The 14,110-nt window shown below is 41.5% G+C and overlaps 1 protein-coding gene across 1 annotated transcript; it reads right to left on the reverse strand.

The window, feature by feature from the left end:
* Positions 1-6,878: 6,878 nt before the first annotated feature.
* Positions 6,879-9,581, reverse strand: LOC117483786 (frizzled-8-like). Its single transcript, XM_034132136.1, has one exon. It carries the CDS (start codon positions 9,413-9,415, stop codon positions 7,676-7,678), a length of 1,740 nt encoding a protein of 579 aa, XP_033988027.1. The 5' UTR covers positions 9,416-9,581; the 3' UTR covers positions 6,879-7,675.
* Between the last annotated feature and the right edge of the window lie 4,529 nt (positions 9,582-14,110).

Here is a 14,110-nt window from a genome sequence, read left to right on the forward strand (position 1 = left end):
ATATGAACAAGCTATGGAAAAATACACAATAGTTTTGCAAGTTTTAAAAGTGGTAAGAACAATTTTCTTTGGAGATAACAGTAATTTAACCCTCCTGTTGTCTTCGGGTCAAATCTGACCGATTTACACTTTCATCAATCATAACTTTTCTGTTTTACATTCGATTGCATCAAGGCTTTATGATATCCTTCACAGCAGACATTTGAACATATACAATTGCTGATCACCACTTTCATTGAACTTTGGATGATTTAGTAAACTTTGTAACACCCATGGTGTTCCCGGTGAAAAATGACCGCCATAAAGAAAAGGAATTTGTAACCATCCGGATCACACACACACACACACACACACACACACACACACACACACGCACGCACGCACGCACACACACACACACACTCTAGATGTGCCCCCCCCCTTATGTGCCCAATCCCCCCATGTGAATCACACCTGACACACACACACACACACACACACACACACACACACACACACACACACACACACACACACACACACACACACACACACACACACACACACACCCCTGACAGTGTCCCTCTGTTGACAGAGTGTGTATTGTATTGGCTCACCTTCCCTCCGCTCATTAACCAGAGCGAACAGTGACACAAAACCCTCCCATCCAATCAGTCTACTGCTGAGCAGGATCATGACAGCCACACACACACACACACACACACACACACACACACACACACACACACACACACACACACACACACACACACACACACACACACACACACACACACACACACACACACACACACACACACACACACACACAGAACAATTTGATACATTTCTAATACATGTTCAGTGTCTATTCTTTGTATATGTACTGCAGTTGTTCATGCATACCAGTAGTCTGATACAATATGTACAGTTTGAAAGGGTGTTAAATGACATTTGGTGATGATTAATGGTTTTTGTGTTAATGTAATAGCAGTTAAAACAGGACCGGTCAAATTTGACCGCGAACAACAAAGTAAGGGGGGGGGGGAACGAAGACAATTATAGGAGGGTTAAAGTTATTTAAGAGTCTTTATTTTGTAATTGTGACCACTAACTATTCATTTTGTGATATAGTTGGAGATGTTGTAATTATTGTTATTTGTTAGAGAGATATATGGATACTTTGTGTAACCATTTGAGAGCTCTATTACAAAAATCCACTTGTGCATAGTGTTGCTTATACTGCCATCTAGTGGTCAGTAGTAGGTATTGCAGCAGCCATTTAGAAATAGGTTAATCAGGAGTGTCTTTAAAACTGAAAAAACTAAGAAATAATAATAATAATGTAAAGCTACAGCACCTTAAATCTTAACTGAAAAAAACAATATCTTTAAAAATACAAGTGCCACTTTTTAAAACCAGAAAATTGAATATTTTAATCTTGGAAGAAAAATAGATGTATTGTCCAATTATGGGAAAGGCATTAACTGAAATGGACCAGTCACTTTTTTGTAATTCTGAAACCATCCATAATGTCAATGAGTTGTCCAACTCTAAAAGTTCCATCATGTGTCAGAGTTTTCTTCTTATCTTTAGCTGTAGATATCTCATTGTCACAAACAATGCTTCATATATGCACTGTGTGTCATTCAGCCGCGTTCAGATGTCGAATAGTAGGAGTTGGTGCCTTTGCTCTTCATCGATCTCTTCTTCTTCTGAAGTCAGACGGTCAACCTGCGTCCGCCTCGGTGCAATAACACACTCCGATCTCATGGGTGACAGGCGGAGGAGATTGAGAAGTAGGATGGAGAAATCAACATTGACCACAACGGCACATCAGAGAAGATGTCAGAGGCATCAACAATATTGATTACCCAGCATCCTCTTCACCTCTAAGCTTGTAGTTTAGATGAATGGGGGAGGATGGGTGGTTGAGACGTGTCCCTACGGCTCGGATAAGAAAAAAAATCGATCCTGTCTTCCTTTGAAGTTGATGATGAGGGCTTGTAGGGTGGAAAAAGAAAAGGGTGATCCGATTGGTTTTGAGTAGACGAAGGCTGAATGGCTTCAAGGTCGTATCTTTCTTGGACTTCACAGATTATTAATTATTAAGAAAGCTGACAAAATATATGATGCTCTTGAGTTTACTTTCCAAAATGATTTGAAACTGAAAGGCTGCTTGGGTTGAATTCTGCCTCGGCTTGCTTGTTCCTCGAAAGGAAGCTAAATGTCTGTAGTGTGCCATTCAACACAAATTAAATTAACTTTACAACCTCTGGATAATTAGCAACCCTCACAGAGCAGATGTACACCCATAAGCTCTGTTTCTGCTATTCTATCAAAGGGGAACTTTTATGGCATTTTCATAAAGCTGGGAATTAAGAGAGCCAGATTATTATGAAATGGTGAAAACTGAAGCAGAAGAAGTGGAGACTGTATAAGTGAGGCTGCACAAATACTGGATCCCACATTTCCTTCAATGCAAATCAATAGCATTTAATCACCAAACCCGAACCCTTTTCTTGAAATTGTCCACTTTTGTGAAAATCTTGCTAAATTCTGGATCTTTTTCGTAGATTTTAAAGCCACTAAATGCATAACAAAACCGTTTCACACCCTAAGTAGCGCTCCTTTTGTCAAGGAACCTGATCCGCAGCTCTGGTAACAGCACAATGTGTCTTCAAATCTGACACTAGAGAATGCATTCAGCTTTGTTAGCTGTAGCTATAACCCATATTTATGTTGTGTATTTGTATTTAAAATTGACATGATTTTTTTTTGTGTTGCCTTTTGTGCTCGTCTACAGAATGCCAGAAATGACAAACATCACCTTTGACCTCTCACATCTACACCCACAACCCTGCATGACTCTTCACACAACAAGCATGTGAGAGGAGTCTTCAAAACTTTAAAAAATATGGACAAACCCGTACATCCTAATGACTCAGATTCAGATTTGCCAATACAAAACTACATAAAATGGAAGGTTGTCTTCGCCGGCAAATAAAACAACACTCACCTTATCCAACACAACGTACTGTAAAAACAATACATAGCCTACATGTGCATCTTTAAGACTTAATCTCCTCTCTTTTCGTTTTGCCACAACAGCAAGTAACACATGTCCAGTATTTGTTTAAAGGGGACCTATCATGCAAAATGCACTTTTGTACGTCTTTTCTACATGAATATGTGTCCCCGGTGTTCCAGGGAACTCACCAAGTGTCAGAAAACACAACCCTCTCTATTTTCCTCCATACCCAAATCTCTAAAAAAGGGGCTGCAACGGATCTGATAAAAACTGATCCAGATTTGAACACTGTCCTGACGTCAGGACGGTGGCGCTACGGCTATTGGGCCAACTCCACCAATCAGGAGGAGACAGCCACGGCCATTGCCGTTCGAAAGCGCTGGAGACGCTGTAGTACATATGCCAGGCCTGTAAGTGGTGCTGTTCTCACAGAATCTGCCCTTGCTAAAACAGAGCTAAAAAATGTCAAATTGAGCAAAATGAGGCATGGCTAAAATGCATGATCTGTTTGGTATTTTGAAAAAAAAAAAGTATAAATATGCCTTATATAGGTATGGTCCTACACTATATTATTCAAATATAGCATGATAGGTCCACTTTAAGTCTAAGAATATACCTTCAATTTAAATGAGGCTAATAGCCTACAAATCAGCATGCTAACTGTATACATGGTAAGCTAACGTTCAGGCTGTAGCATGAAAGTGGCTAAAAATAGTCTTTCAATATGAACAAGATTCCTTCCATGTGAAAGTGTTGGCTTGTAGTGATAAAACTACAGAAAATAATCCTCTAACTTCACGCAGCGTCTTTTTTAAAACATCTTTTGGTCTGTGGAAAGATTCAGAAACTACAAGAGCTACCGTTTTGCTAACAAGCTAGCAACTTAACAAGCTAACAAAAGGGTGTCAAAATGTCATGTTTTTGTGTGTGTGCACTGCCAATAAATGCCCAAACACAATAATAATAGCATTAACTTGAAGAATGCTGCATATGCTTTCTTCTCTTTCTGTGTTATTTTTATTTCAGGACTTTTCACAGTGGTGGATCCCAGCATGCTTTGGGGCAGAAAGCAGGTCAACTGTCTATAACAAAACACGTCAGTAAGGCCCTGAATAAAAATATTTGTTTTAGACTGCATTGTAAATCAGCCATGACATGACAATAGCTGTTATTGAAAGCTAAATGTTTCCCGCCCAGCTTTGTACACAATGTGAGAGTATACCTTCCTACAGTATGTGACCTTTAACAGCCCACGTACGCCATTCAGACATCTTAACCCGATTTATTCCAAATCAATCAGACTCAGACAGATAATTACATCATTAGACAAAGATGGCATTCATAAACATCCCGACCAATAAAGAGCAGTTGGGTTCACTGGATTCGGCCAATCGGATCTCTCCATGATGAGGTCCTCCTGAACACAGTGCCATGTTTATGTTAGAAGGAGATGGATCAGGCATGACCTCTCAACCCATTTCCTCTGTTGATTTCTGTGCTTTTGGGCTGGAGGGAACACACACACACACACACGCACGCACGCACGCACGCGCGCGCACGCACACACGCACACACGCACACACACACACACACACACACACACACACACACACACTGGAAGAGGAAGCTAACTTCTCTCATGGTTAATAAGCAGTGGCAGAGCAATTTGTTCTCATTGGTCCGAGCAAACAAGACCTCCATTCTCTAAATGTTATGTAATGCAATTATTGGGGGGACAAATTTAGACAATTAGACCTCTGGAAGTCATTGATTCGTTTACCTCCTTGGGTATGCACAGCAAATAAGAGGACAGTTTAAAAAAAAGTTATTTAGGGTGAAATTCAGATTTTGACTTGTTCTATTGGTATTGAAACTTCAATCTGCTAAACTCTGAGTTTACCGACAGATGACTCCATATTTACAAATGCATGTTTTATACAACATTGTTTCCTGTGTTCTTTTTAACATATATACAAACATCCCAAACACTTAATTGTGCAGCCATCTTTATTGTGAATATTATGAATGAAGATTCAACTAAGAGTCTTGGGAAAATGGTTTTAAAATATACGTTTTATGGAGGCCTATTAAAAAAAAAAGAATGTGAAGTGGAAGGAACACAAAAGTGCATAAATGGTAAAATGACTGTACTTATATAGCGCTTCATCCAGTCTTTACGACCACTCAAAGCGCTTTAAATACTACATGTCGTTCACCTATTCACACAGAGCAGTGTACCTTACTCTAGGAACTAACATTCATACACATTCAAACACCGTTGGCCATGCCATCGGGAGCAACTCAGGGTTAAGTATCTTGCCCAAGGATACATCGACATGTTGGCTGCACGGGCTGGGATCGAACCCACAACCTTCTGATGGAAAGACTATTATGCCCCGACTATCTGGAACAAACTCCCTGAATCCTGCAGGTCCACTGCAACTCTTAAATACTTTTAAATCCAGACTAATAACGTATCTTTTTGTCGCTGCACTTGAGTGAGCTGTTTATATCCACACTGCAGTATGGCTTTTATTCATGTATTCTATATCTGTTGTGTTTATTTTATTATCTTTGCTTTTCAATGCCTGTTTTTAAATGCCATTTTATAATGTGTTTCTGCTGTATTTATTCTTAAATGTCTTTTATTTTAATTTGTAAAGCACTTTGAATTGCCGTGTGCTGAAAGGTGCTGTATAAATAAACTTGTCTTGCCTTTTTTCATGTTAATGTAATCGCTTGACCACCAGGTGGCAGTATGATCCAACTTTATCTATCTCTCTCGATCTTAGTGCAGTGCAGAATCTTCACCAAAGTTTGGGGCACATTTAGTTTTGTTACCTACATCGTTCATGTCATTGAAGTTGAAGAAATATTATTCAGTCTGAACACATTTGAAACCTGCAATGTTTTCCCACGTAGGCAAAAATAGACCTCACTTACGAGCCATTACGCACACATCATTAACATCTCCTAAACCACCAATTTAGTGTTGATACTGACAGTTAAAGAGGAGAACACTGTCACACAATAATTGGACCACACACTGCAGGGCCCTAATTACCTTTACGCACGACAGACAGGGCGTCAGCCTGCAGATACTGTCTGTCCCTCCTCACCACAGACGCCTCTATTCAGCACTATCGCTATGTAAGGTATCCATAATATATTAGGAGCCACCTTACCTGTCCACTACAGGTTCACATTAAGCATGTATGACTAATCAGATATTTCTTTTAATATGTTAATATGTTGCTGAAAAATTACCATGCATTTGCCCATATTTTTTAAAAATTATTTTGAAGCTTATAGTGGACTTTTCTTCGTTGTTTCACTAAAACACGAATCGTAAATATTCTTATTATCACTGGGAAACAATATAAATGATCTTCCTACATTAGCACTAATCAACAAAAAAAAATACTCCTTAAAAACGTAAAGTTAATTCTCTTTTAAATTGTGTAAAATGGGACAAAAACGTCACACACTAAGCTTGGATCAGGAGTTTAACAGAGGACAGAAGGAAAGGTTTAGTAACAAGACTTGAGGGCATTAAACGGAGAAGACCACCTGTAGTGAGCCATTGCCATGCCGATGTTGTTCCCCGCGTCTCACAGCATGTGGATCTGGAGCTTTAATACAGCTAACACATCCCATGTGGCCCCAAAGGCAAGTTACATTTAGTTAAATTAAGATAAAGCTGCCATAAATCACCATTACGCAGAAATGTATTGTGTTGTTATGAAGCTGTGCACACCAGGCATAACATCAAACCACTTTTTTTCCCCCAGCTTGCAGATTTAAAATCCTCCAAAGTTTTTTTTTCTTGCGAGAAAAATCAGGAAGCAAAAATTCAATAAAAGTTGTTTTATTCTCAAAATAGAATTTTCTATCAAAGTGGAAATTATACATATTTACAATCTCGTAAAATTTCATATACAAATGTACAATATATGTACACCAATAATTATATAAATACACTTTTTACGCGTTGATGCAACCCGTATATGAGACAGTATTAAGGCATTGATTAATGTACGTGTAGAATCCATCTCTTGCAGACAAAAAGCCTCATTTCCAGCAGAGCAGTCCCATTGTGGCTCTTATGTTTAAGACACAGCGGTTCTTTACAGTAAGAAGAAGTAAAGCCTCAGCTATACCATGTCACCTATCGACAAGGGGGATCTTGTCAGCTGTGCGCATTCAATTAAGCCCAGATAAGACTCTGCATTCTTCGTGCCAGGTACATTGTTCTGCTGCTGACAGTCTCATTATTTAAAGAGAAGCCATTAGGCGCTCATTAATGTGCTAATTACAACACGCTGATGGACAATCCCCATACAATTAGTCACCCCCCTCCCTCCTCTATACCCAACACCCTCTATTCAAACACATGGACGTCATTTGGATAAGGCAAGGAAGGAAGGAGCCCTTTCCTTAAGTAAAAGTCCAAGCTGAACTTTCATAGAGCTTAATTGACCACACATTTTAAAAAGTTCACATTAGAGGAGTGCTCGTGGCAGTTTGGGGACTCACTTTGAATAATTTACCAAAACATTTATAATAAGTCCCCATACAAAGAGCGCTGGTTTTAAGTCTTTAGTGTCAAATGACATAAGATGCATTTGAGCCGATAAACCCCCCCCCCCCCCCTTCCCTCTTTGTTCAAACCCGGGACAGTGGCATCTGTTTGGGGCAGGACACTGAGCTGGCTGTCCCGGATCTCCAGGTTAGTCCCGTGCTCACGTCACTGTACATGGAGCCCGCGGAGGCTTTACTCCCCCAGCAGCACCGCGTGCAAAAAGTCCTCCAGGAGTCCAAGGTTTTCCCGGACCAGATCCAGGCCCCAGATGTGATGCCCACCAGGAGGCACATAAAGTATTTCAACATGAACACAGCATAGTCCGGCCTCTGCCTGCTGGGGTCTGTCATGCACGTACAGTTGTGCGTAATTTCCCAAGTCTGTCTGTTGTGCTGCTCGTAAAAGTAACACGCCACTATTACAGTGGCAGGGACTGTGTATAAAACTGTGAAAACTCCTATCCGGATCATGAGCCTCTCCAGTTTGTCAGTCTTGGTGCCCCCCTGTTTGATTACACTCCTGATCCGGAACAGCGAGACGAACCCGGCCAGCAGAAACATGGTGCCGATGAACAGGTAGATCACCAGGGGTGCCAACACGAAACCTCGCAGGTTATCCAAATTCTGGTTGCCCACGTAGCAAATCCCAGCCACAGAGTCTCCGTCCACTGAGCTTAAAGCAAGTACTGCGATGGATTTGAGGCTGGGGATGAGCCAGGCGGCCAAATGGAAGTACTGTGCGTAACTGGCGATGGCCTCGTTCCCCCACTTCATACCAGCAGCCAGGAACCAAGTGAGGGACAGAATCACCCACCAGATCGAGCTGGCCATGCCGAAGAAGTAGATCAGCAGGAAGACGATGGTGCAGAGTGCCGGACCGGTGGTCTCATAGTGGATGTGTTCAGCGCCACTCTCCCTGTTGCACGCCACTTCTTCATGTCCAGCGATCAGCCTCACAATGTATCCGATGGACACAAACATGTAGCAGGCGGAGAGGAAGATGATGGGTCGCTCTGGGTACTTAAACCTCTCCATGTCGATTAGAAAGGTCGCCACGGTTGCGAAAGTGGAGATGAAACACAGCACGGACCACAGCCCGATCCAGAAGGCGGTGAACGTCCTCTCTTCCTGGGTGAAGTAGGGGTTGTGGCACGGCATGGCGCAGTTCAGGATCTGTCCCGTCTTGACGCGGTTCTGCAGCGGGTGGCTGTCACCGGTCACTGACACCATGGGCGCGCGGCAGAAGCACCCAGGCTCGCACGGGGACGCGGCTGGTTTGTGTTTCCCGGGGATCCCGCGCCCGTAGCTGGTCTTCTTCCTCGGGTTGTACGGCTTCACGGGTCTGTTAGTGGGTTTTGCCACAACAGGGGAAGCTGTGGTGGTCTGGCTCCGGTTGTAGTCCATGCACAGCATGTCCTGGTTGCCTTGCTCGGGTAGCAGGTCGCACCTCATCCGGTCCGGCCACGGGAACCCGTACTGCCTCATGAGGGGAGCGCAGCCGGCTTTAGCCCGCTCACACACGCTCCGACACGGCGGCAGAGGCTTCTTGTAGTCCTCCAGGCAGATCGGTGTGTACATGCTGCAGAGGAAGAAGCGCAGGTCCGGGGAACACTTTATCTCCACCAGCGGCCAAAACTGGTGCACCTCCAGCCCGGCTTCGTCCTGCGTGTCGTGGTTGAACTGGTTGGGCATGTAGGTGTAGTTGTAGCCGATTCCTTTGCAAAGAGGCACGGAGATCTCCTGGCACTGGAGCTCCTTTGCCGCCATGCAGCCGCGCAGGACGAGGGCAAACAGCACACACCATCCCGGGATGCTCCTCTCCATTTTCGCGTAGTGCCAGCGAACTTGCGCAGTTAATCCAGAGGTGCTGCAGAAGTCATGCTAGAGCGCAGAGAGTGTGTGGTGGTGTGTAATATCCTAAACAAGCGTGTCACTCTCACTGTCAGTCTGCTCTCTCTCTCTCCCTTTGTGTCGGTGTTTCACAGTGACTCTGTTTGCATGCTGCACTGCTGCTGGTGGGTGCGTTGGTTTTTATACGGGAGCAGCGAGGACACTCCCCCAGCAGGGCGGGGACAGAGAGAATAAGTCAATCAGGGGTTCCTAAAGGTGTTTGTTTAAAATGTTCACCCTGGAGGAAGGGTTATAATCACTTTGTCTCTGTTTACCCCCCCCTCAGACACACACACACATACCCACACACACTGCCCTTTACAAACAAGTAGGGGGGAGTTATAATACAATAGAGACATCAGGAAGACATTTAATTATTATGCAGACAGTGGGGAGTAAACTAACATAACGTTACTGCTTATTAGGCTGGAAGGAAACAGGATGTGGCTAAATGCTTAATACTCATGATGCAAATTATACCATTAAGGAAACTTTAAAAAAAATGCTTGCCTGAAAGAATATGATGTTTCCTTATGAGGCATTATCCACAATCTGCATTTGCTTGAAAATGAACTTTTTTAAGGTAAGATGTATAGAGTAACTTTTGAAAATGTACATGTTTGAAATTATTCAAATATATTATATTATATATGATTATATTATATTATGAATTTGACAAGAACTGTCCTCACAGGTGTTAATCATTCAACAGCAATATATCACATATTAAATCTCTGCATGCTCACTGCAGGGACAAATCCCTCCTGTCTGGATACAAACATGATGTTTCATAAGGTGGTGAACTGCAGTAGCTTGTACTTGAAATAAAAACATTTTCTATGAAATAATACTCTTATGTGCTCTCAGGACTTTATTCTGTGTACATAAATATAATAAATATGTTTTTTGAAAGTTCACCTGTCCTCTCTTTTGTAATTGTAGTTGTTCTGATGGTTTATATATTTTTTTAAAACATATTTATAAACAGGAATGCATTTAGGTCAGAGAGTTTAAATTATTCAAAGCTCTCAACACAATGGCAGTAAATATGCAGAAAGAAATCTTGCACTATTATTATTAAAGTCCATGTGTGTTTCTTTCCAACCAGTTCTATTTTGGAGCCACATTTCAACGGTAGTGAGGATACAACTCAATTCTGTAAGATACATATTTTGGCTGTGACATGGTGATCCAATCTTCTGCCAAGTTTTGTGAAATGCATCAATTATTATTATAGTTCATTTAATTATTATTATTCATGAACAAATAGTTCCTAAAGCCACAAAGGAGCTCCAGACTGATATTGTCCGTCATTCATACTTCAGCTAAGTGATTGACTTCCAGTCCCCCCTGAATCTGACAGGGTGTGTGAATGAATGTGGCCTCAGAGTTGAATAAACGTGTGAAAGAATGAGAGGAAACGTGTCAAATTGCTTTTGTGTGACAGTATGTGAATATGTCTGCATGTCTGCTGCATGCAAGAGAAACAGAGCGAGGACGTGTGTGTGTGTGTGTGTGTGTGTGTGTGTGTGTGTGGTAAAAGGGAGGTTAATGTGGTCTTGTTAGCCCACAGCGGGGGGTCGTCTTGGTCTAAATGAAGGAGGGGCTGTTTGTCTTAACGCTGGTGCCAATGTTTCACTCAGGGCATGCTGGGCCGGCGATTACTGCGATGCACCACTGAGCCACACAAACATTACAGTAATGAGTGTGTGTGTGTGTGTGTGTGTGTGTGTCTGTGTGTGTGTGTGTGTGTGTGTGTGTGTGTGTGTGTGTGTGAGAGAGCTCAGCCTAAAGAAAATAAGCTAACATGGGCAGATACAGCATTGTGATAGCACTAATTAAAGTCATTCGCACTTCTTATTGGATTTATCAGCTTCAAATGGAGACTGTTGTCAGACAGGTTTCCAATGCTCAGGATTTATCCGAACTCATTAACCCCGACCTCCACTATTTGCTAAAGGATGCTTGTTTTTGCCTCAGTGTGGGGTCCTATAGCTGGGTGGGGTGAAGTGTGAAATTATGATTTTGAGGGTCTTGGGTAAGCTGATAATCACCAATGAGTTTCTCAATTGAGTTTAAGATATACTGTCATGTAACTTCTCATTGTCTTCTCCTGTAGGGCACATATGAGTCATTTGGCTGAAAAGTCAGACCAAACTATTTTAAAACAATACCATTTGTATCTTCCAACACGCATCAAACACAAACGTGTGTGGTTGGGTTTTCTTGTCAAGTCAAGCCAAGTTAGTTTTATTTGAACAGCCCCCACAAGTCACACATTAATCTCCAAGTCTCTACAATCAAACATACAAGGAAATCCTCACAAAAGTCCTCAAAGGCATCTCTCATTTCTTTCCTCCTTTATGTACATGCCAGGTTATTTTAGAGCTTACAGTTCACTCTTATGGAAAGTGAGCTCAAAAGTGTTTTGACAGTCTGAGATTAAACCAGGGATCTGTCAACTTCAAGGCCAAATTATCAACCTTTCAACAACTATGAAGATTCATTTGAACCCTGAGATGCCCGAGTGACTGGACCCTACACTCTTCCATAAGTGGGTCTAAAAGGACCCGTATTAGAATAATATGTGTTTTTATGCAATTTTTGTCATTTTGGTAAAGAAAAATCTCTTGTATAATATTTAGTATTATATTTTGGTTCACACTAGAAATATTTTATATTTAATTTTTCACTATTTATAATTTTAGACATTTCTTTTACATTTTGAAAAAAAACGTTTTCCCATAGAAATCCATAGGAAATGCATGCGGGTCAGTTTTGACCTACTTATGGAAGCTTGGGGTAGTAATACAAAAACTACAATTTCTTAAAATGTAAATTAAAAATGTGAATGGCATGATATCCAAAACATGTTTTTTGAGGAATAGCTGGAATATGAAATGATAACAAAATGTAATTACAAAGATACTTCAAGAAAACCACCTCACCGGGTCCAAAAAGACCCACTTATGCATCTAAGGGTTAAAAACCTCACAAAACCAGGAACTTCAAGCTGAAGCCGATACACACCAATACCAGAATCACCCAATGGATAAATTGGGGTTTCTGGCACTCCTTTTTGGCTCCAGCGAGAGAACTGAGTGATACATATATGATTCAACGTTTCACTCACAACTCCAGTGTGTACAAAACTTTCTTCTCTCAAATGTACTTATCTCAACGTCTAGCTTAGTCCATCTACATGATTTGTCTCTAAGATATTTCTCTTGACTTTTAAGATAATTTGAATTATTTCAGGCTACACGGATGACCTGTTAATGTAGGCCAGTCTTAATGCACCAAAGGAACCTGTTTTCTCTAAATCTCTGCAAGCAGTTTGGGGAAATAAATGGGTTGTTTTAATAATTTTAACTGAACATGACACCTGCACTTCACCAGTTTGTAAGATGTCACTATTTTAAGATACATCTACAAGTGACTTTGTGATCCAATGGTTCTTAATGGAAAGAAAGGAGGTATTGATGTAGTACATTACATTACATTGCATTTAGCTGACGCCTTTATCGAAAGATATTTACGATAGGTGCAATAAACCTTAACAACTCAAGCTCAGAACAACTAGAAAAGTGCTGACAAACCATTGTAAGTGCAGGTGCTATTTCATTGTTATCTAATGTCCAAGGTGCAAGTGAATCAGGTGGGTTTTCAGTTTGCCACGGACTTTTTGCTGTCCTGATTATATCAGTAGGAAGCTCGTTCCGCTAGCTGTAGTCCTGATCAAAATTGATATCATTTTGCACACAGAGACTTTACTGCAGTATTTCCAGCAATTCCTCAGTGACACATTTGTAACTTTGGTTGATCTTTACAACCTTGTGTCACTTCCAACTCTCCCAACTCATCATGTCGTTTTACTTTCATTACCAGCCAACATTTGGTCACAACAGGTGGAAGGATTTTTGTCTCATGGAGGAATGACCCCCCTCCAACATTCCCATGCTCATGTATAGACAGTTTGGGCCCGATCCAGAAGCCTCACGCTGGGCCAGCCGAGCTGTGAAGCGCAGGTGAGAGGAGGAGGAAAACAGGTGCCTCTTCCTCCTCCTCCTCCTCCTCCTCCTCCTCCTCCGAATAGCAGAGCATCGGTTACACCAATGGCTGTCCGTCAGAGTGGAACCCGTATTGATTAACAAGGAGATAGTACACACATCCTTTCCTCAAGTAGACGTACAGATACTCGTGTTTAAAAATACTCTGGTAAAAGTAGAAGTACTGACTAAACTTCTTTACTCAAGTAAAAGTAAAGAGGGCTTCAAAATGTACTTCAGTAAAAAGTACCCATAACTAGCAGCTGTTTTAAAGAGTACCTGACCTCCCTTTATATTAATAGAACAATAATGTCATTGTTAGCTAATGAATGTTTCCATGCTGAACAACGGCAACATGACAACGTTTTCATTGGTCCCTCTTCTTTAGAGAAGACCAGGAAATGATGGATACACGGATCGTGTTCAAATCAATAGGCACGCAATGACTCTAAATAATAATGATCACGCCACCAAACACACATTCAAACTAAAGGAACCAGCCTGTTTGGAAAATGTGAGAAGTAGAAAGTACAGGTATTTGGGTTCAACATGTAAGAAGTAGAAAGTACAGGTATTTGTG

The sequence above is a fragment of the Trematomus bernacchii genome, unplaced genomic scaffold, assembly GCF_902827165.1.
Source record: "Trematomus bernacchii unplaced genomic scaffold, fTreBer1.1, whole genome shotgun sequence".
Lineage (NCBI taxonomy): Eukaryota > Metazoa > Chordata > Actinopteri > Perciformes > Nototheniidae > Trematomus > Trematomus bernacchii.